This window comes from Gordionus sp. m RMFG-2023, chromosome 2 (genome assembly GCF_954871325.1).
Source record: "Gordionus sp. m RMFG-2023 chromosome 2, tfGorSpeb1-WG-v2, whole genome shotgun sequence".
Taxonomy (NCBI): Eukaryota; Metazoa; Nematomorpha; class Gordioida; order Chordodea; family Parachordodidae; genus Gordionus; species Gordionus sp. m RMFG-2023.
The window spans coordinates 28512271-28537616 of NC_088776.1; the positions used below are offsets into that span (position 1 = coordinate 28512271).

Below are 25346 nucleotides of genomic sequence, written 5' to 3' on the forward strand. Positions count from 1 at the left end.
TGAGAATTAATGTTATCTCCACGATTACAACGTTGATTGTTATTAGTGGGAAATTTTAATGTGGAAATTAGATATCGTCGAGGCAAAGAAAATTGTTTGCCTGATATTTTATCCAGGTTGAGATCGAGTGAAGAAGATCTCGATTTAAATATGAATAAAGTAATGAATAAGGAGAAATCATTGGTTTGTTCTCTTTCCCATATGTCAAGAAGAGGTCCTACTAATTGGGAAGATCTTAAACTCGATACTTTAAAAGATAAGGAATTGCGCCAGATCAAATAAACGGAGAAAACCGTGGAAAAATAACTGTAAAATTTATAAAAAATTGAAAAAGAATTGTCCGTGGTGGATGATTTTATTATGCGAGGAAATAGGGCAGTAGATTCTTTTAAATTACGTAGTAAAATTATAGATTTATTACATGGCGGACATCAGGGTTGGTATAAAATGAAATCTTGGGCTCGATGGTTGCCTAGTATCAGTAATGATATTGAAAAAACAAGGAAATGTATTCCCTGTAATTCGTCTGCCGCTATGCCCCTTAATAGGCAGTAGTTGGATCAAATCAATTAGACCTTGGATAAGGGTCCACGTTGATTTTTCCGATTTCGATAAATAATCATACTTTCTAGTGTTTGATTCATATTTAAAGTGGATAGAATATGCAGAGGTACATGGATATACCACAAAAATTGTTATTAGTAAATTACAGGAATTATGGGTCCGATTCGGTTGCCGGATACAATCGTGTCTGATGGACGTCCAGCCTTCATAAGTGATGATTTCAAACAGTTTTGTGCTGAGTTACAGACAAAACACATTCTTGTTCCACCGTAACATCCCAGCTCGAATGGACAAGCTCCGAGGATGGTAGAAATTGTTAAAAATTGGCTCAAAAAGGCTGGAAAACATATTTATATGTCTCAGTTGTATTATCTTAACTCTCGCAACCGAGAGGTATCACTCCTTCGAAATTGTTTCTAGGCTGAAGAACAAATGTTTCGTTGGATTTTTTAAAGTTAAAGAAAAATAATCCAGGTAAACCAAAGGGTTAGATTTAGTGTGGACAAAATATATGGGCTCGTTGGTAATATAATAGAAAATGTGGGTGCACAATTGAAGCGCATAGAGTTTGAAGACGGAACCAAGGTGATCCGCCACAATGACCACATTAAAATAAGTGAATTATAATAAATATGAAATTATTATTAGATATATATAAAAAAAACTGTTATCTTAATTAACTTAAATGATCGTTGTGAAACATTTCTTAATTAATGTAAATGATCAATGAGGAACACTGATAATAATAAATGTTAAATTAGTGAAGAAACATTTCTTAATGATAATAATTGTTAAAACAAATGTGTTGTGGTTAATTTCTCAATGTAATATCAGTGAAAGATATCTAACATGTGTGATACGACAACAAATTATAAAGGCATCATTTAATTTATAGTGTTGTGCAGATTTAATTCAAAACATTTCCATATTTTTTAATTCGTTTATAAATAAAATTATTTAACTTGTAAAAATTGATAAGAATATATAAATATGTTATTTTAATAATTTTTTGCAAATCAAATAATTTTATTTATAAATTAATTTAATAAATATGGAAATGTTTTGAATTAAATCTTCACAACACTGTAATCAGTTAATATATCTCTTTGTATTTTAGTTTTGTAAAAAAAAAAATTTTTGATAAAAAAAATTGTAATACATCACATTTCTAATTGTTAATTATTAAATAAATAATTTATATATTTTTTTACACAATGATTAATATAAAAATTTTTTAATTAAATTTGTTAATAAAATCGATCTTGTATATCATGCTACCATGCAAACCCCGCCCCATTTGATTGATTTTAATTAATATTATGTGACCTAGATTCTAGAGAATGTCAACATGGAAATTCAATAATTCCATAAATAAATCGTCAATGGTTAAGAAAAAAAGTGTTACAGTGGTAAGTCTGCGGGACATATAATAGAGCAATATGGCCGTCCTCTCAAACTATGTATGTATAACCAAATCGATAATTCAGTGTCCATGCCAACGAATACTCCAATGTAGCGTAACTGTTTAGCCAGTTTAGGAACACTCGACAAATATTTCATTGACGCAGAAGGACGATACCATAGCAATTACTCTCATAATATCAATACTACTCATAAGCATAGATATGATATGGGAAAATCCTCTCAGTTTAATTATTTAAAGTATTTTGTAATATCTTATGTATCGTATGTATAATATACAACTATATTGTTTAAATATTTAATTGATATTAAATACAATATTTTTTCCATGGGTGAATGACACATCCCCATAAAAGAATGGCATGTCCCAGTACGTAATTTTACAATATTTTTAATATATTAAAAAGCAACCGTCAATCAATAATATTGCATAGTGTTGATTGGTCGGAGATTAAATAATGATAGATTTTGTTAATATTAATTATTATTGGATTTTAATTTAAAATTTATGTTAAATGAATAAATAAAAGAATTATAAATTTGTTTAATTTTTAAAGTTTTTGTTTTATTAATGTAAATAAGAGTATATTTAGTAAGAAATTAGTTAGTAAGAAAAGTGAGAACGAATAAAATAACAATATAAAATTGAATGTTGAACACTCTATGTTAATATAAGTCTATAATTTAAGCATGCTTGGGGCCCTATGGCCCCACGTGTTGAGGGTTACACAGTTAAATATATAATAATTACCCAACTACTAAATAATCTATGGCTCGGTCCAGTAGTTGCAGACACCTGTGGATTATTTGGACCTCAAGCCCTAAAATTATTCAAAACAATAGGGGAGTTATGTTTAAACAGGTGATCCAAAAGAGGATTTGCAACAAAGAATATCGATTGAATGCCGATCAACAGTATATCTATCAGACTTCAAGGTACCATTAACACGGCCCAGCCCAGATTTTCTTTAAAAAATTTTCGACCCAGGTTTTATATTTTCAGGCTCGGGCTAGCTTTGATTTTTTTAAAATATATCATATTTTTAATTTTTATAGCTAATAATAGCGATTTAAAATATTTGGTTTTAAAATATACGGCCTAGCCAGGGTATTTTTTTTTAAAAAAAAAATTTCAGGCCCTTTGCGGGTATTTAAAAATATTTTTAGGCCAGCCCGGACTGGGTATATTTAAAAAATTAAAATACGGCCCGGCCCGTGTAACCAGGCCTGTCCTGCATGTCTCTTATATCTATACATAGGTCATTAAACCATGACATAATAGTTTTAACATTTAAGAGTTAAATTAATTTTGTTATTAAAATTTATGGATTTTTTTAAAAGGATTTTACTAATATGAAAAATAAAAAATATTATGGCAAAAAACGTGTTTTACCTTAAATTTAAATAAGTTACATTTAATAAAAAAATGAATTTTCTATTAAAAATTTAAATTTTTTATATTTGTTATCCAGATATTTTATATCATTAAGTACCTTTACATATTTTTCACCATATTCTTTCTCTAATATTATTAGCAAACATTATTATATCGAAGAACTTTAAAAACATAGATTTTATCAATTTCAAAAAAGACAACTTGAATGGAATTAGATTCAATCACGAAGACTGGATGACGTCATATTCGTGCACCCAATTTTTAAAAGTATCAACTAAATAGTCAAAAAGTTAAAAGCAACTAATTTAAACATGCCACTCATCTAATTTTCTAAATAACGATTGTACATATCAATATAGAATAGGCAAATAGTATATTCAGGCGCGTACGCAGCGGGGGGAACAGGGGGACAAATCCCCCTCCACCCCCTGCCAAAAATGCAGATGCCGGATATATTTTGTAAAAATATTATTGTTTATATTAATTTATATTTGTTAATATTTATTCCTATATATTAAATATATATTTAATTACAATTTATTTATCACTACTATATCAATTAATTTCAATTTCAAGTTTTCCTTAGCGTAATATTTACCTATTATTTTCAAATTTCTAGTCAAAATTTCTGAAACTTCTTGTTCAACAGGGAGAAAGAAATTGCAAGCTTGTCCAACGGACGGAGTCTCCGCCATTAAGCAGTAACACAGCTTTTACGGAGTTAGAAGAGCCGATTATTAATGCTATTCCTGAAATATCACAATGGCCTAAAATAAATATTTCCTAAGAAGCAAGAAAATTATTGGATTCAATACTTATTCCAAATTTTATTAGAATGTATTATTTAATTATACAACTATTTTATGTATATTTTTCAAAAACATAACATTGACTTGATTAAGAAGATGAGAATAGCAGAGAGCATTTTATTAGAATTCACAGAAATTAGGGCTAATGTTGATGAAGAATTTCATATTTTATGTTATTGTTGAGTCAAAAGCAGAGCTATACGTGTTTAATATTTGTCTCCCTATCGTCACTCATTAATATAAGATCAGTAGAAGAGTATTATAAAACAAATGTCTCCTCTCTTAGATACATTTATAGGCCAAATAAATGAATGGTTTTTAATTCATCAAGCAGCACTTACCAATCTGCAGATATTACAACAAAGCCTTCTCAACCTTTTTCAGATGGTAATAGAAAAAAATAAAATATTTGTTAGATTTTTATCATGAAGATGTTAAAGTATCTTATGATGCCTTATTAGATGAATAACTTCAAAAGATTAACTATGCTTGATATAGTCCCAAAAAATGCTATGGATGTTTTGTATTATTTCAAACACATTTTAGATTATATTCCCAATCTCAATGTATTAAAATGGTTATATATAGATTAGCAACTCTTCTCATTAGTAAACTAATGAAAGAATATTCACTTTTTTTAAGAAGAATAACAGCCCTGCAGAGGTACCATTTGCAGGGCACGGCTTGTATTTTTTTTTCGGCCCGGATTTTTTAAAAATAAATTATATTTTTTAGATTTTTATAGCTAATAAGCGATTTCAAATATTTGGTTTTAAAACATACTGCTGGCCCGGATATTTTTTTTAAAAAAAATTCTGGCCCGGCCCAGGTATATTAAAAAAAATTAAAATATGGTCCGGCAAGGGGGCCGGGCCTGTACGTCTCTGAAAAACATACCTTAGAAGTACAACTTTTGAAAGTAGATTGAATGGTTTGGATCTTTTGAATATTCATAGGCATTTGACGCCAAGCAAGGATTGGATAATTAAAAAATTAGCTCAATCCCAACGAAGATTGGATTTTACATTGTAAATATATAACATACAAAATACAATTATTCCCTAAGCTATTTGTGTATTAATTTATATTTCTAACATTTAAATTTTTTATACTTTATATATAAATTTCAAAGGCTCAAAAATTTCAAATTTCTATTTTGGATCATTTAAATGGTGGTTATATTCACTATATTTTATAATTCACATTTATTTTATATTTTCTCATATGGCGCCAGATATATCCATTTAATATTTTTTAAATTACAATTATTTTATAGTTTTTTATATGCCGGTTTATATAAATAATTTTTTTATAATTCACATTAATTTAAAATTGTGTATTAGAAATTAGTGATCTGCAACGGGCCTAAATTCTCAAGCCCGGCCCGTAATTTTTTTTAAAAAAGCGGCCCGGCCCGAACACGATATTTTTTTAAAAAAGTTTTGCCGGCCCGGCCCGAATCCAAAATTTTTTAAAAAAAATTTACCGACCAGGCCGGAATTTATTTAAATATAGAAATTAATTTTTATAATTACTCAAAATAAAAGACATATGTTATATGTCGTTTAGTTTCAATATATAAAATCAAATATTTTTTACATAAAAAAATTCAATATAAAATTGATAAATTTAGATATATTTAAAAAAATTTCGAAAGTCCAACCCGACCCGGCCAGAATTTTTTTTAAAAATATTAGGCCCGGCCCGAACCCGATTATTTTAAATAAAATTAGACCCCCCCCCCCCGAAGCCCGTTCGGGCCGGGCCTAACTTCGCAAATCTCTATTAGAAATAGTTATTAGTCCTAATAAATTTATGCTTGATATTTTTAAATAACAATAATATTTCTTGAAAATTTTATTATCCCCCCTCCCTCCAGACCAAATTCCTGCGTACGCGCCTGAGTTTATTCATGTTTAAATTCTATTTTAGATGAGCAAAATGCAAATATACTGTAGAGTATAAAGCCAGTTTTTCTTGATTATATATTGTATATCTTACAGATTTATATTGCATAAATGGTACAATCATATTTAGAATATAATTAAAGATTTAATTATTCATCTATATATATTTATAGAATTTTATGTCATTTAATAATTTATTAAATGAATTTTAAAAGCATCCTTTATCATGTCAATTCAAACATATACTTCTATTTAAGTTATAAAAAAATGGGTCACTGCTGAGAAAAAAAGAAGAGAATATTGGTTATTATAAACAAAAATATAATAAATTACATATAAATCATAAATAAAATTAAAAATAGTAAACGACGATAATTTTTATAATGTAAACTTGAAATTTTTTTAAATATTTGGCAACGCTCGATTTTTGTTTTATATCTTTTGGTTTTTTAATTAACTGAGTATCCTCCTTTCCTTCATCAATTAATTCAAACCTTCTTACTTGTGGGGAAATAAAAAAAATTAATAAATATTCAAAATTAAATAACTTTATTTTTCAGGCAATAGTCATATCAACTAATGGAAATTTTTCACAGTCATATTTTTTTTAAAAAACTTTATCACGAAAAATTTTTAACATAACAAACGAAAATCGCGAATTCTTATTTCTTAAACAAATACTTCAACTAGAAATTTTTAAACACAATTATACTTGTTTATTAGGTGCATATTCATTATTAAATTAGGTTCTTTTAGAGCCTTCGATACTTATAATATATGTATTTATTTTTATTTAGTAATTTTACATATTTTTATATATTTGTTTTAATATTTTATTGCTTTATCATTTTTTAAAATAAATAAAAAGTTTTATATCTTTTAACCATATAATCTAGACAGATCTGGTATAGCCTTGGCCATTTAGTTTCATGTTTAAACTCTATCTTTTTTTTTTCGAACAATAATAATTTAAAAATCTAAAAATTTCAACAAAAAACAATTGTGATGGACATGTCACATTAATAAAACGCCTTTGTAAATCTCCAACCAACAGGGCATCTAAATGAAACTATAATATTTATTTGTTACGAAAAAAATACATAAATAATATTAATTTTATTAGACCTTAACTAAAAGGTGCTCTTTTTTATTCAAAAATAAATAGAAATGTATATAAATTATAATTTTTAATTTGGAATGAAAATTATGAATGAAATATATTTAATAAGTAACGACTTAATTTAGTCTTATATTTTTAAAACAATGCAACAAATTATAGATGAGCATTTTATCATCGAAAGTAAATAGTATAGTGAATTTTTACAAAATTATATCTCCAATAATCTAACTAGCATTAACAATACTAATTAAATTTAAAAAAAATTATAGTTCTCTTATTATTTTAATATTATGTCAAATTCATTTTTTTTAAAAAAACATAAAAAAATTTCATTTTACAAGATATTATACTCTTAGACCTCGGATTGCTTTTCACGATCACGAGTCCTGACTAGGCATGGTATTAGTTAATTGGTTTTAATTTTATATATTATAAATCAGAAACCTACAGACCCGGACCTAAGCCCGGCCTGGGTACATTTTATAAATATACCTGGGCCACCTGATTTTTTTAAAAAAATACCCAGGCCGGGCCGGAAAAATATTTTTTTAAAAATACCCGGGCCGGATATTTTAAATTGCCATTATTAGCTATAAAAATTAAAAATAAATATAATATATTATAAAAATCTAGAGAGGGCCTGAAAATTTTTTCTTAAAAAATCCGTGCCGGGCTTTAAAATATAAAAACCGGATATAGGCTGAAATTTTTTTTTTAGAAAAAAATAATAATCCAATTTGTTGTTTCTACTTATTACACCATTGGGATGTAATAATGTAAATACTTTTTATTAATATAAATACATTTATGTCTATTTGTGCATAGAAATTTACTTATTACAAAAATGTTTATTATATTCAGTACTTCTATTACTAAACAGAATAACATTTTATTCTACAATTATTTTATTTACTATTCAATTTTCTCCCTATTTAAACATAAATCACGAACAATTAAGTCATATTCAAAAAAAAATTGTTTCAATCGCTTTTAAGTATACTTTTTTAAAAAATATGAACTTGTTCGTACTGAAAACAAACCAAAATAGGCTGTCCTAGTTCAAAAAACTTATAGCATATACTAAATAGCAATTAAGTATCCAAACCGACCAAGACAAGGCCTGGCTTAATACATGATAACCGGCTATTTGGTCGTCTTTCAGCTAAATAGCCAAAAAATCAAAAGAAAAAATAAAAAAAACAAAATATAACCAAAAAAAGAGCATTGAACATAAAAAAATAGCAATGCCTCCCAAATACTTAAAATCCAAAATAGGGTGCCCCCGATCAAATACTTTTTAGCCTATACTAAAAAGCTTAAGTATTCAAATTAAGCCAACTTAGGGCATGGCCTTGGTTCTTTAAAATATTATAACTATTGTTTTAAATACTATTTATTTTAAATATGCTAAGACTATTTGGTAAAATGTTAACCTTTATTATATGATTGTAGTTTTTAAGAGCGCCCAATTAATATTAAGCTCGAACCACTATTATGCAAGACAGTACGGGACGTGGAAGGGAGTATTTTAGTCACAGAAATGCGCCGGCTATCTCTCATCTGAGTAAGAAGTAAGACCTAAAATAATTAGGTGATGCATGTCAATAATATCCTTCCCTTAAGTTAGTTTCGTTTGGAGATGAAAGAACCTATTGGAATTAAGGTTGGTCTAAAATAATTTCCACATAAAAGAAGACACATCACATATCAATATAGAAAGGTTCTATCCTTTATTTTATGAGATAATCTAAAGTAGCACATATTTCTATTCAATAATAAACTGGCCTAATTTACCTCAATATAGATTTATAAGACGATTAAAATTTACAACTCAAAAATAAAATTATTATAAAATAGTTAGAACGTAAAATAAGTGCAAAGTAAAAGAACAAACAATCCCGTTCTTATATAAGTTTTTATATCGATTATGTGTGTTAATATTAATAGCCAATTACAATATCGAGAAAAGTTGTGATCGTTAGTGTTTTTTTTTACCGCCAATCCCATTTCTTAGAATTAGCGTAACCCACAAATATTAATGTGATAGAAAATATGGTCATACAGAATAACAACCTTTGTTTGAATAATGAAAGCAAATAAAATTTTTATCACTTTCAATTTATATAGTTAGTTAAATATTTGATAACGAAGGAGAGGGTAATTACGAAATATAATTACTTTAGTTTAACAAAAACCATATTGTTGTAGACAAAACACCTCCTCCCCCCAGCAAGAATTAACTTAAGGGGAAGAGAGGTGGGAGGAGGCGCCTGGAGTGATATGAGAATCTTTCCGCCGGAGTGGCTGTGGCCAGATAAGAACATAACTTACCACGTGGGAGTGGGGGGGGGGGTCGGGGAAGGACAAAAAACTTGTTATATTATATGACATATAAAAAGTATAAATATGCGAAATTTAAACAAAATTAAGGTGGAGCTGGGAACAACTTTCCTCCTTCGTTAGTATTTTTCATGTCGGGCAAAATTATAATTGCCCTACAGTTTATTTTAATAATTTTGTAAACTAAGGTATAAGTAAAAGTGTAAAGGCAATTTGTATTGCTTATGTATATATAGACATGTGCGCCGAGAGCATTATCGGCGACGGCGTTTCTTTTTTTTAAAACGATCGGCTGGCGGCGGCGCTGCGGTGTCAAATATTTTTCTAGCTTAAATTTTTAATTGAATTATAAATTCATTGGAATCACTTTTAAAATAAAATTGATGCTTTATTATATTTATAACTATAATTATCATGTATAAATATTATTTTATTTAGATTTATAGGATATAATAATAATATTAGAGTTCAGAGTGAGCTCAGCTATAGAAAATACACGCTCGCTGGATGTGTTTATAGCTGAAACGCACAGGAACTTTCTAGCTAATATTGAAAGTTTAGGAAGATCCGATGCTCTTATCTTCCAAAAATCTAAGACATCTTTTTTCTCTAAATTACAAGGTGAAAATAATGAATAACACTATTTTTCTAGACTAGTTAAATAGTCTTGTTGTTCCAGATTATTTTTATGAATAGATTAATGTTTCGTAGCTAATGACTTATGATAACCAATTCTAAAAGAGGCGGCGTGTTGAGCGCCGACACTTTTTGGCGACGGCGTCGTCAAAAATCACGATTGGCGGCGCACATGTCTATGTATATATATGTTAAAAATTTTTTTAAATTATTTGTGTTAATGTTTATTTTTTGATCAAATGATGTTGCGGTTGTATGTGGTGTGCTTGTTTTCAGATAATATGAGCCGATAGACCTCTCTATGTATTTCAATCTTTTATCTGGAGTATTGGAGGGTTATCGATCTATTTCGGTCGGGGATTGATATTAAGTACATATAGGGAAAAGGTGTAAAGGAACTGGGTGAAGGGTCTTTGTATGTGGTAAGGGCGATTATAGTCTCCTTCAGATTGTAAGACTGTATTATCTGATATGTTGCATGGCGTTAATAGACTTTTTGATAGGTCTAATATATTTCTGAAATCAATCTCTTCTCCTGGCCTTGATGCATGTTTATCCTGAACAAATTATGGAGAGTTGGAGGTTTGACGCTTTCTCGAACGACGGTGGTATAACTTTTGTTTTTGATTGTGTTCTACTTCGTATATTTTGTGGCCTGGTTTATGGCTAATGTTGATCATAAAACATGACAGAATAAATATCCAGCGTTGTAATCTTTCAGACGCCATTGTTAGTATGCCTATTATTATCCCATCTATGAGTGGTTTATTATCGGTTATTATTATGAACGGAACGACCTGGTTGAATGACAGAAATCTTTGGAATGCTAAGCCTCTTTTTCTATAGTTGAATAATTTATTTCTGCATTGGATAAAGTTCTCGAAGCATAGGTTATAGGTCTCATAAAACTGCTCCCACTCCATAGTAGGAGACCTTGTAGGTGAGGATGAGCTTGGTTTCTAAGTTATAATGGCACAAAATTTTAGATGTTAAAATTTCTTTAATAGGTTCATAACTGCGTTCCGCTGCTTTATTCTAATTAAAAGGTATCCGTAGTGTCGCAATTGAAATATCGGAATAAATTTTGAATAGTATATGGCGTAACCAATAAAAGATTTTGTTTTTGTTTTTGGAAAGGGATATTTTAAAATTGCTTCCTTATTTTTGGGACATAGCGATAGACCGTTTGCATTTATTATGTGGCCTAAGTATTCTACCGACGGTTGTCTAATTTTATATTTCTTTATATTTACTCTTAGGTTGAAGTCTAGCAGACGATTAAACAATTAACACTTAAGGTATGTTCCTCGGGTGTACTTCAGGTCAATAAAATATCGTCCAAATATGTAACCTTTGTATTTACTCCAGATGTTATCATATCATTTATGCATTTAAAGATAATGGGAGTGGCTAATATTCCAAACGGCAGGAGGTTAAAACGGAATAGTCCTGAGTGAGTACTAATTGTTTGAATCTTACTTTTTTTAATAATCGACTGGTATTTGTATATACGCTTCTTTTAAATACATTATGAAAAACATCGTTCCTCCTAGTAGGGTGCCAAATATGCCCTCAATTCTTGGTGGATAACATTCAGTTTGTAATTTACCGTTTTTATAGTCCAAGTGAAAAGATCGGTGCGGGTTTAGTATCGACACAATTGGTGATCGTGATCCCCAGGAACTATCTCCTTTTTAAATTATCCATTTGACTCCCATTTGTTTAATTCCTCTCCTATTTTAAGCTTGAATGAATAAGAAATATTTATGGTTTTTATAAATTTTGGTTTGGTCTGTAAAAATTAATATGTAAATTTTCCCAATATATCCTCAAAAACTTGGAAGCCGTAATTGTGCATCTGTCACTTTTTTATTTTAGTAGGACTGAAAGTAAATAAACAAAATATCTCATTCTATGAAAAGTAAATATGGCACAGCAACTACAATGATCCGGACCATCCGAAAAAGACGAAGCTACTGGGGAAAACCTGATATGTCTAAAATAAATAAAAACCTAAGTAAAGAGGAAATTTTGGCAAAAGTGCGGATCTATAATATATAACTAACTAAGAAAAACAAGATTCGCACCGAGGCAAATACTTGGACCTGCAAATGGTGGAGATTATCATAATCTTATCATCAAAACATCTCCAGCAAAAGAGTCGATAACAGATTTTGAGGATGCACTTATAGAGCAGTATTGTCACCTAGGTTCAAGTTAGAATAATTTCTTATCTAGACAATTTGGATCTGGTGTGAATTGCCCTTGAATAATATAAAAATAATAATAACAACTATTCATACTATACTAGATCCAAGGTACAGCTCGTGGAAACACTCGAACTAAGCACGTCAATGGTATAAGAGTATAAATCACTTAAACCTCATAACAAATCATAGTAATAATAACCATAACAACACAGCAAACCATAAGACTCCACAAGCGGCTCCCAATATATACCACAACCATTTCCAAAATACGGGGAAACCCATGAGCTAATGATTACCTGACCGGCGATCAAGCAAAACCCGGATATAAGTAACCAAAAGGGAGACAACCTTTTAACATTGGATCCATTAGACGTATAAAGCACCATGCTAGTGTTGTCAAAAGACTCGTTTTGAGCCGATTTTTTAAAACGGCTAAATAAATACTTCATCCAGAAAAAAATTTCCCAAGCCTGAAGATTTTGCTCATAAAAGAAACAAAGGTCTAGACATATAATTATCGAAATCTTGAGGCTTAGGCAATATTTTTCTAGCTAAAATATTGTAGCCGTTAAAAATTGGCTCAAAACGAGCTGTTTAACAAAACTACACCAACAATTATATATCAAATCCAAGGTATTAATTGAAGGGTAGATAGAAACCTAACCCCTTCTTTGTTAATAAATTAAATAACTATATAAACCGAAAACGATAAACAATTTTAATTGCTTTCATTATTTGAATAAATCTTGTTATTTTGAATGAGCATAGGGGTTGCGTTCGGATTGGACGATAAGAAAGCATAGATAACGATTCTGCCCTTTTCTCGATGTTGTGAAAAGCTATAATTATTAGTACTAAAAATCTGCATAAGGACGGGGTGGATAAGGACATATTTTTACTTTGCACTTATTTTACGTTAATGGATAATAATTATTTTTATTTGAGTTATAAATTTTAATCGTCATGCATTTATATTATGGATTAACTTGGGTCAAGTTTACTAGTGGATAGAAACGTGTGTGTATAATTTTCATCCCCTCCTTTGTTGTAGCATAATTAACTATTCATATAATATATAATCGAAAGTGATAAACTTAATTACTTTCATTTTTTCGAACAAAGGTTTATTTGTATGACCATATTTTCTATTACATTGATATTTGTGTGTAGTTAAGGGAGTTGCCCCAATTCTAAGACATTGAATTGGCCAATAAGAAAGCACACATAACGATCGTACCCTTTTCTCGATGTTGTGATTGGCTATTAGTATTAGATCACATAATCAATCGAAAAACCTATAAAAGGACGTTGTTTGAGGATAAAAATCTTTTTACTTTACACATATTTTACGTTAGTTGATCGACAATGATTTATTACCAACTCCTTCCTCTATTGAAAATGGTCAAAGCCATTCCGCCAAACCCAATGCTAGCCGACGCACCTAATGAGATAACGTCCCTAATTCTCTTCCCGTCCGCGCATCGTTTAAATGTAAGATTTCCCTGCCCCCAAATGAGTCAAAGTGAATTAAAAATTAGACTGAATTGTAGCTATTATAAATACCCATTCCTGCTTTTCAAAAAAAAGTAATTTCAATTTTAAAAATATTTAAATAGAATACAGATTTTTTTTTACCTATAATTTTAATAATATTTTCCAATGAATTAAATTCTTTCTTTTGTTTTTTAAATAACAGCCCTTATTTTTAGTATGAAAATTTAAGGATGTAATATTAAATTATTTCTTTTGTTCTTTTAAGATAATAGTCCAGATTTTAGTGTGAAAATTTATGGGCTGTTAAAGTAGCTATAAAAGAAGTGTAGTATCTGTAGCACGTTAACTTTTTAAATGTCGATGCTACTTTTATAAAAAAGTACCTAAATAGCGTCGCTACATTTTTCGAGTAGTAACTAAAATTAGCTGCTTTTTTTAAAAAAATCAATTAATATTTTAAAATTATAATTAATTATTTATAATGTGAATAATAAATTGAATATTTAAAAAAAATTAAATTTGCATCTAATTAAACTAAATCAACATTGTTATTGTCATCTAATATTGGTAAAATTATTAAATCATTTTATTTCTTCTCAGATATAAATCAATTCTAATCTTCCATCTAGCAAATTTGATCAAAATTATATTTTTTTTGTCTATTTTCTTTACTGCCCTAACCCCTTCTTTTTGTTTGCCCCTTAAAGAGCTAGAAACGGGTCTTATTTTAAGACTAAAAATGTCTAGCAATAATTATATACATGTAAATACTTTAAGAGCAATTTCAGCCACAAATTTTGAAGCTAAAGTTAAACCTTTCGCCCCATAATTGACAAGAGTAGAATAGCCTTGAGCTCTTGCTTTGGCCACAAGATCGTCTATTTCCTTTATATTCAAAACAGGATATAATTGTTAGCAGGATACTTCTTATAATAACTTGGATATAATGACATAATACCAATCTAATAGTATCTTAATATAATAAAGATCTGGATCAAATCCCTGTTGAGTAAGAAAATTAAACTTAAATTATATCAATTAACGGGTTAAAAATTTAGATTAAGGATATTTTCGATTTTTCTTTGAAGCAATTATAACGACCAAAATTATTAAGAAAAATTTTAAAAAACGGTTGCAAATTATTACATTTTAAAATCCAGGGCCGAGTTAAAAATATAAACCTGTGTAGGGGCGATGATACCTCTACAGGCCTGGTATAAATATGATAAGATAAAACCTTTTCTCTTCTAGAAAGTTCAGGATGTACAAATTTCCGATATAAGCAACTGGAGCCCTTCGTCCAAGGAGAGAGTAACCAGAATAAAAATAAAATTTTTATTTCATAATACAGAGGCATCCTAGTGAAAAAAAAATACATATTGTTATTATACGATATAATTATACTATTTCATTTTTTATAGCTTGTATAATAAAATATTTACCAAAATGATAATATAACATCGGCAAATGTTTCTACACATGTAAAAAGAGCAAATACTATCCAATACATCATCCATTTAACCTATATAAAATAGGAACTACTATAATATAATATGGTCATTAAGGGATGGATGGAGAAATTTTTAAGGAAAGGGTAGGGGGAATTCATTATTTTTGGTTTTAACAAAAATATAAATATAGAACAAAATTTTTTAAAATTCGTTTCAAGTATAAATCTATTAAGGTTGGTTAAATATGTAAATTTTTTGAAAAAATTTAAAAAATCGATTATTTTTATTTAAACATGATTTTATTTTATTAAATACTAATATTTTATAGAAGTTACAGATTTAGATTGAAAATATCATATAAAATAATTTTTCTTTACCTTAGTATAATATTTCCTTGTAAGCAAAAAGTTAATGATTCAGGAGATTCTGCCAGGTAATTATTGGAAAAATATATCTTGATAAATCATGGGCTAATTTGATATTTTGTTAAATGAAAAGCTGACTGTCAATCAAAAACTCGATGATATGCGCAAACTGTTTAAGAAAATTTAAATAGTCGATATCAGTGAGTCGGAAAGAAAATCATTGATTTTCTAAGATGAATACTGTTTATGAATATCCTCAACTAAAAATTTTAAACCAAATTTAAAAATTTTATTTTTTTGACTAAAAAAATAATGGCGGATTATTTTTAATATATCTAATGTTATTTCCTAATTGGGTGTCTTGATGCATTAGCCAAATTTAAAATGTTCGTTATATCCTTAATTTAAAATAATCTTTATTATTAGTTTTGTGGCAATTGTTTAGTATGTTTCAAAAATTAACATTTTTAAAATTCTCCCTCTCCTCCCTTTTTCTAATAAAGGCTAGTTTTTAAGTTACATTAAGATAAATATGGGTTATTCCCCTTTTCTGAAGATAAATCAATTATTTATAACAAAATATTCCACAAATCAAATAAGCAATCTAATCATTTTAAAAATGTTGTTTATTTAGTAAAATAAAAAAATTAATTATATCTATATTAGTTTATCATTTAATTTTTATTATATGGTTGTTTTTATAATCCATCAATATAAAAATCAACATTATTATAATACTTTCACAGACACATTTCTTCTCCTATCTTCTAGCCCCCCAAATATGTTTCAAATTTAACAAACAATGAAACCGAAGTGGAAATGGAACGTAACTAATTTTATCTTCAACCAATCTCTTATCTATCAATTATGGTAAAATTCCAAGCTATACTGACTCGTTTAACAAAGTTACTTCAGATGAAATAATATAAAAAAAATCAGCTTAGCAGGACCATTTTAATGAAACAATCTACAGCTTCAGTAAAGTATTTTCATCATATGGAGTGTATTCCAAACTTAGGAATCGTTTAGGAAAACTAGTTTACTTTTAAACATTTTGAAATGGAGCCACAATCATTGGCTGTTCCACCATCAGGGAGGGGGAGGGATCGACGGAGCATGATGGTCTGGGATTGTCAGAGATTGGGACAGGGGGACAGGACCTGGGTTTTTTGTCATCGCATCCAACTCCCGTCGCGGGTCGTCCCGAAAGGAAAACATCATTTTATTAAACATACGTTGGTTATAGATAAAAGCGAATTATATTAGGTTAATAAAACGGTGGTCGCCGTAAAACGAAAAACTAACAAACGATTTATTCCATATAGGTTAAAATCAAATTTTCACGAAATAAAAAAGGAATCATAATTCTTTAAAATAAAATAAATATGGATCATGAATATATATTTTACCAAAAAAAATCTATTAAAGAATTTTTATAAAGAATATATGTGTATTGGCCATCCTTAAAACTGGCTAGGACCAGTTTCAAGTGAATATCATATAAAAACAAGCTCTATAATAATTTTACAATCGTGTAAAACAAAGGAAAGAATAATATAGTTGTAAGTAAAAAAAATATAACAAGTTATTTATAATTTAAAACGAAGTAAAGATAAAATAAGCATAACACTCTTCCCCGCTTAAATATTGCTATCGCCGCACCGTCGGATCAGGGCGTATTGCAGAACTAAAGAATTCAACAATCAAGAAGGAAGAACGGCATATACCGTACCGCCGAATCAGAGCGGTTTAATTCCTATCTTATCTATCAAAATAAATAAAATAAACAGCGTTCACCATACCGCTGGGTTAGGGCAAATTACGTCATCATTAACTTAAAAATGTCAAATACGAACAGCCTTCGCCGCACCGCTGAATTAGAGCGGTGATTAGTCCTAAGCTCATTTACTTAAAAACAAAACATCTAACAAAAATGAGTGATGAGGCCGCACCGCGATGTCAGGGCAGATTTTAATTAATTTAATTAAACACCTACACAATAACCAAAAAAAACGGCATATGCTGCCCAAGCCGGTTCAGAGCGGCTATAATTCCTACCTTAATTCTATAAAAAAATAACACGGCCTTCGCATAACCGCCGAGGGCGGATTTATATTCCTATGATAATTTAATTTTTTTTAAAAAAAAATAATGTATGATACACAAATAAAAGGGAAGAGGGAGGAGAGGTGGATAAATAATGTGTAAAACAAAAAGTAAAGTACATAAATAAAAGGGGGTAGGGGGGGTAGGGGATGAATGATGTCAAAAAACGATGTTTCGTTAGACCACCACTCTCCTCCCCGCTTAAATACTGCTACCCTGAGGAGGAGTTTCAAAAGGACTAGCGGGTTCTCCTTAGATTGTCGGGTCTGCTCGTTCAGAAACGCTACGGTTCGCCAATCGGGTTGGAGAATCTGAGGGTTCTTTTCATCCCTACACGATGGACGTGGTCTACCGGAAAAGAATTGCCTGGAGTTGTGGGAATCGAGTGATTTTTTATTTTGGCAGGATCTTCGACGGCCTTGGGAAAGTAAGTGATCGACGTCTCGAATCGGTGTTGACGCTGGTGGGAAGGCGTTTCGGACCTAATAGGTACTTCAGTGGAGTCTTGGTGGCTGAATCTTCCTGTGCTTCCCCTTTTTCCTGGCTTTCGGGATTCCAATCGGGGTCGGATATCTCGGCGATGGTATCGTTGGGTTTTGTTAGTGGTTTCCTAATAAACGACAGATCCTTGAACGTCAATTATGATTTCTTTTTCCCATTTTGAGTTGGTAACGTTTGGGGGTGTTCGAACCCATATTAGATCACCGTTGTTTATGTCGGAGAGAATTGGGGAGTGGGTGGGGCGGGATACCGATTTCTCCCGGAGGAGGTCTGATGGACGTCGTGTTTCGCGTCCTAGATATGGGTCATTCCATGTCAAATCAATCACTTTTCGGCCGACCCCTTTCGATTTTGATGAAAAATCGTATGCTGGTTATATATGTTCCCATTAGATTAGAAACAAAATTTTAGCGGATTAGCAACTATATTAGCGGAGATATTCGGGGTTAAAGGTCTAAAAAACGTCTTTTTTTGCTTTTTACTGATGTTAAATAACTAGTTTTTAATTTTAAACTAAATATGATCAAATATTGAATATAATATCAATAGCTAAGTTAATAATTTATGATTATGGCAAAAACATCAAAATTAATTTTTGATAAAATATGGGTCATCTTATGGTCAGTTGAAAACTTGAAATTAATATTTCGAAATGTATATGATCTCCGATTTTTAATTTTTTTAAGAAATATTATCCGTTTACTATTTTTTTAATAATTTCTTCAACAATTAGCATGGCTGGATATTTATTTTAAAATTTATTGCGATTTTTATACTTTAAAAAAAATAGATGGCGCTATATATAATAGTTTTAATATGTTAAAATTCATTTTTTTATTGATTAAAAATATTTTAATGTATATATATCATACTAAATCGATTACAATGCCCATTATATATATTTATTTGTAATTCAGATCATAAATTTTTAAAATCTTCACAAATTTAGCCTAATTAAGATAGTTTATAAATTAATTAAATCTTACTTCATCTAAAGGAACACAAAGCCTGGCTAGCTTGTGAGATTTCTTCAGAAGATAATATATATGTTCGACCGGTGGGAGTAGAAGGATTGACCAGTGAAAGAATATGAGATTTAGGTAACACTAAAATATCATCTTTCAGGGGAAATTTAAATGAGGCTGAAGGTCCACGAGGGTGTAAAAATCGGATTTTTACTTCTTCATTTGTATCATATTTATCGATTATATATCCTAACCACCATTTATCATCATATACACATGTTACATATCCATTAATATTTTTAAATATAATTTTTTCATTTAAAAACGAAACTTGTTTTATATTATATTTTTTAGAATTTGAATATATTTTGGTTTTTAGTCTATTTTGATCAATGGGAATAACCCCGTGAATTTTTAAGGTCCCATGTATGGGCAGCGCAGAATTAAATCTTTTGCGAAGGGCTAATTCCCCTTCGATATATTCTTGATTGGATATATATTCAAATTGAATTCCATTAATATTTTCTTTAGCATAATTATATAATTCTAATGGGGTTAGGATTTTATTTTTATTTGGTTTTTGAAGACTAGCTCTGGCAACTAATCTTTTGACAGTTCCCCCGATACCGTCACATGCATTTTTGCCGTGAGCAGTGGCAAAGAAATGCCATTCGGCAGGAATATTAAAATCGTATTTATGAAGGCATATGTTCAGAAAATTTTTGCGATTCTTGTATTGAGACGCGGCTCCATCTGAAAAATATATTATTTTTTCTGGTTTAGAATTAAATTTGGCTGTTAAGAAATTAATAAATTTTTTTGGTAAAGGTGGACTGCACTAGTATTATGGTTTAATGATTCGGATATAATAACAAAATTTATATTTTTTAAATCTTCTCCAGATTTATAATATGCTACAAATGGATGTATAGTGGCCTGCACGTTGTTCCAATGAAATCCCTGAACTTCATCTTGTAAAATGAAGGAATAATTTTCAGAATAATCTAGAATTGTTAAAAATTCCCCATCTTTTAAATTTTCTTTGGAATTCTTCAAAAATAAACTTTGTTGTTTAACTATAAACGAGTGACGCAGTAAAATTTAAACTTTTTATAATAAATAATCGATAAAATCATCAACGGACTTTATAATAGTTTCAAGATTTGTTCTATCCACCGTGATCCATTGTTTAAGTGACATATTCTATACGATTTCTCTGAAACAATTGGTATAATTGTCCCTTAAGAGATTCTATACCAGGGCATTGATCACAATTTGTTAAATAACATTTTGGCTGAGATGGATTACAAATAATTTGTGCCAATAGATAGTTGTAAGAATTTATACAGTAATCTTCTCGCTGTAATTTCAGCTATTACATTTGTCATTAATTTCACATTCTGATGAATAGCGCAGACACAAAACAGTGTGTGTGCCACTAGCTCCAACTAAATACAGTTTTTTGGTCTAAGTTCGGCAAATTTAGAGAATCCTATTGATATATTTGGGTATTCTTCCTTAAACATCTTGAATATTTCTTTAAGATTATTTAATATAAGTCTTTTTTGAACTGGTTCTTTCTCGCCTTTAACAGATACACAATCTTTTATTCCTGGCATGAGTCGGCTTATTTCATCAGAACTATAAAAATCCTTGACGAGTTTAAATGTTTTTTCGTTTAGTGTCTTTCCTGCCTTATGTTTTGGAAATGAAAGAATTCCACTTTCTTTTACCATCATTTTAGATTTTCTTGCCATGTATGATGTTACGTTGAATTCCTTTTGAATTTTATTTACACTCCATCTTTGAGGCAAAATTGTAAGAATTTGATATTGTTGATTTTTTGATAATTTATCAAAGTTATCCTTTAATATAATAAGAATTTCCTCTTTCATTGGACTATCAATCTCGGAATCAGATATTTCTAAAACCTTAATCTTTATTGCTTTTTCAATCTTTTGAATTTTATTTTTAAGATATTTTTTCTCCATTAAACGTTTTCTTTTAATTGGTGATTCTCCAATATTGTGTAATGTTTCATTAATCGATTCAAAGGCATCCTGATTATGGGTTATTGGGGATATAAATTCTTCGGGAATGTGTGGACCAATTTTACTTAACTGGTATCGGCACGAATTACATATTTTTTGTTGAAGATATAAATGATTATTTATATTAAGCATCCATGGAAGAACTGATCTTAAATTTTTTTTAAAATTTTTATGATTCACTTTATTCAGTGGATTGCAACATTTTATCTTATCTTTTAAGGGTTTCATTTAAAAAATTTTATTTATTTTTAAACGACAAGTAAAAATATTTATATGTAAAAGATATGAATCGGTGTTTGTGAAAAAATATTAAAGAAATCAATTTGTATTTTTAGCAACTGTGATTTATCGATTAAATTCGCTAATTAATTTTGCTAATCAGTTTATTTTTAATAATTTTAAGAAAAGATAAAAACAGCTGACTTACTTTTATTAATTTTTTCAGTGTTAAACATATGCTCAAAATTCAAAGACTTTAATCAAAAATTTTATAGAGAATGCTCAAATTCATTTGATACCCAAAATTTTATAACTAGTTAATTTTTTGTTAATTATATTGCTTAAAATTTTTTTAAAAATCTTTGAAATTTTCTGGTTAATGACAATTTTATAACATTCTTGGTCTTGATGGGTATGACTTAGTCTGGAGGGGGGATGGGGGGTAGGCCGGGTAATTATATGATTTTCGATTTTTCCCTTAATAATTTTCCTGCACTCCTTTAATACTGCTTTTTTGTTCGCATGTTAGTCGGATTTTTTAATTATTTTTAATTTACATTGAAATATTAAAAAAATTATTAAAATTTTTATCCTGCGAATATCTCAGGGGAATAAGGTTTACAAAGTTATATAATCGAATTTTATGATATATTATACATTAAAATATTTTTAATCAATAAAAAAAATAAATTTTAACATATTAAAACTATTATATATAGCGCCATCTATTTTTTTTAAAGTATAAAAATCGCAATATTTTTTAAAATAAATATCCAGCCATGCTAATTGTTGAAGAAATTATTAAAAAATAGTAAACGGATAATATTTCTTAAAAAAATTAAAAATCGGAGATCATATACATTTCGAAATATTAATTTCAAGTTTTCAACTGACCATAAGATGACCCATATTTTATAAAAGATTAATTTTGATGTTTTCGCCATAATCATAAATTATTAACTTAGCTATTGATATTAGATTCAATATTTAATCATATTTAGTTTTAAATTAAAAACTAATTATTTGACATCAGTAAAAAGCAAAAAAAGACGTTTTTTGGACCTTTAACCCCGATTATCTCGGCTAATATAGTTGCTAATGCGCTAAAATTTTGTTTATAATCTAATGGGAACATATATAACCAGTCTACAACTTTTTATCGAAATTGAAAGGGGTCGGCCGAAAATCTTGATTTTTTTGCTCATTTGACATGGAATAACCCATATAGCATTGTGGGTATTTGTTTTGTGGCCAGATGTGGAGTGTTTCTATACGCTATTAGAAAATTGGTCAGTTGGGTTTAAATTTCGGTGCGGGAAAATCATCTTATGGTGTTTTTAAAAGTTCACGTATCGTTCCTATTCCATTACTTTGTGGGGAGTATGGCAGGGTGCAAATATGTGTTATTACATGGAGGTCACAATATTGGTCGTGGCTTAAAAATTGAGGCCGGGGGTATCCTAGGTGAGTAAAAATGTATAACAATGTGGTTAGAAGCAAGGGCGGTCCTGCTATTCAGGCGAGTTCTGGCCATTTGGAATAGGCATCTACCAGAATTACGATGTACGTTGTGAGTGGTCCTGCAAGGTCGACGTGTACCATTTCTCCTACTGTGTGGGTGAAGGGCCAGTTGTGGAATAGTATCCGTGGGGAGTTTTCTTTAAATTATTGACAACGGTTGCATGTTTCGCTGATTTTGTGATATCCCTGTTTAATTGGGCTCACCAGACATACTTCTTGGCTGTTTCTTTCATTCATACAATTCCCAAGTGTCCACTGTGAAATTCTTGCAATATCGCAGGTCGTAAGGACTTTGGAATGATTAATCTGGTTCCCCGGACAATTATCTCCCAGTCTATCGACAACTCGTTCTTTATATTTCAAAATTTTTGTAATTCGGTGGTTCTTATCTTTGGATGTCAGTCGTTTCGTATGTTTTCTTTGATTTGTGATAATTCAGGGTCTTGCATGGTTCTGGATTTTATTTTGTCTCGAGTAAAGGCTTTAATTTAGGTTTGTATAATTTGGTTTATTCAGGTTTCGTCTTGGTGATCTACTTCGAAGAGCGGTAGTCGGGACAGTGCGTCAGCTTCATATTTGATGCTTCTGTTTTGTAGCAGGTGTTTTTAGGTTTGGTTTATTCAGGTTTCGTCTTGGTGGTCTACTTCGAAGAGCGGTAGTCGGGACAGTGCGTCGGCTTCATATTTGATGCTTCTGTTTTGTAGCAGGTGTTTTTAGGTTTGGTTTATTCAGGTTTCGTCTTGGTGGTCTACTTCGAAGAGCGGTAGTGGGACAGTACGTCGGCTTCATATTTGATGCTTCTGTTTTGTAGCAGGTGTTGAAATTGAACCCTGATAGTGCGACTCCCCATCGTTGCAACCTTAAGGAAGTCATGGATGGGATCCCAATTAGCTTTCCATATATGGCTAGCAGCGGTTTATGGTCGGTGTTTATGGTAAATTGTCTACCTAGGAGGAATTGCTGGATTCTCTTACCCGCAAAAACTATGGTTAAGGCTTCCTTCTCTACGGTTGAATAGTTGATTTCGGCTATGAATAAGGTTCGGGAAGCATATGCTTTGGTTTTTCAACTTCGTTATCCTTTAGATGTGATAGAATTGCTCCAGTGGAAGCATCACACGATAGGGTCAGGTGGTTTCGAGATTGTAATTGTTTTTGAAAAATTTTTTTTTGGGGGGGGGGGATAACAGTAGAGTCTTAATGGAGTTGAAGCTGTCCGACTTGGTCTGGTCCGAGTTAAATTTTACCCCTTGGTGTAATAGATCGTACAGCAGTTTTGCTATGGTAGGCATTTGTGGTATAAATTTTGCGTAGTAGGTAGAGTCTAATGAAGGGTCTACTTCGTGGACGTTTTTTGGAACAGGACATTTTTTGATTGATTCTGTCGTTTTAGGACTCGGGATTAACCCGTCTGCATTAATAATGTGTCCTAAATATTCCACCGATGGTTGCGCTAATTGGCATTTTCTCAGTTTTATCCTTAAATAGAAATCATACAATCGTGTGAAGAGCTGATGTAAATTGTACCAGTGTTCCTCCTATTTTCTCCTGATACCAGAATATCGTCCAAATACGTAATGAGCCTAGGTGGGTGCTAATTGTTAGCAAGTTCACTTGTGGTTTTTGTGACTGGTATTTGGGTGTAGGCTTCTTTTAGATCCATCACGGGAAAAATGGCCCCCTTGTAGTGTTCCAAAAATGTCTTCAATTCGGGGGATCGGGTAATATTCGGCAATGACCAACGAATTTAGAGTAATTTTGTAATCTATGCATAGGCGCCTTTTAATTATGCACAATTGGTAATCCCCATTTACTGTATAGACATTTACTAATAATCCCTTTGTTTTCCCAGTCTTTTAGTATTAGTTCGATTTGTGATTTTAGTGCATAGGGTACAGTTCGGGGGTTTGATGAATCGGGGTTGGGGGATTACCAAGGGTATCAGAAAATGTTCGTAAAAAATTCTGTTGTAGCTACTTCATTTCATTATTTTTGGATGATATCATGTATGATTTTGGGTATTTTATTTAGTAAATTCTTTCTTATTTTGGATGTGTGGTTGTCATTTGTTACAAGTATTTTACCTGAGTATGTACTGCAATGGTATTTTATTATCGCGGGGAAGTGTCCTATTGGTTGTATGGTCTGTCCCGAGAATGATTTTAGAATTAAGTTAGTTTTATCGTGAGGAATAAGCTGGAAAATTCCGATGACGGATACCGCTGAGCCAGTGTCAATTTCCATTTCCAGTGGTATATTATTTATCTTTA

The 25346-nt window shown here is 30.2% G+C and overlaps 1 protein-coding gene and 1 long non-coding RNA gene across 2 annotated transcripts in view; both read right to left on the reverse strand.

Moving 5' to 3' along the window:
• The window catches only part of LOC135925080 (receptor expression-enhancing protein 1-like), a 51069-nt gene that overhangs the window by 7949 nt on the left and 17774 nt on the right, over window positions 1-25346 (reverse strand). Inside the window, exons 3-5 of the mRNA XM_065460243.1 lie at window positions 15341-15420; window positions 15136-15256; window positions 14670-14783 (exon numbers count right to left, since the gene is read on the reverse strand). Of these exons, the coding sequence (XP_065316315.1) occupies window positions 14670-14783; window positions 15136-15256; window positions 15341-15420 (315 nt within the window). The remainder of the gene's footprint in view (window positions 1-14669; window positions 14784-15135; window positions 15257-15340; window positions 15421-25346) is intronic.
• Window positions 8651-14006, reverse strand: LOC135925034 (uncharacterized). The gene is made up of 4 exons (XR_010571501.1): window positions 13739-14006; window positions 13507-13699; window positions 13391-13464; window positions 8651-8778 (listed from the first exon to the last, which is right to left on the reverse strand). It is a non-coding gene; the product is annotated as an uncharacterized LOC135925034 (long non-coding RNA).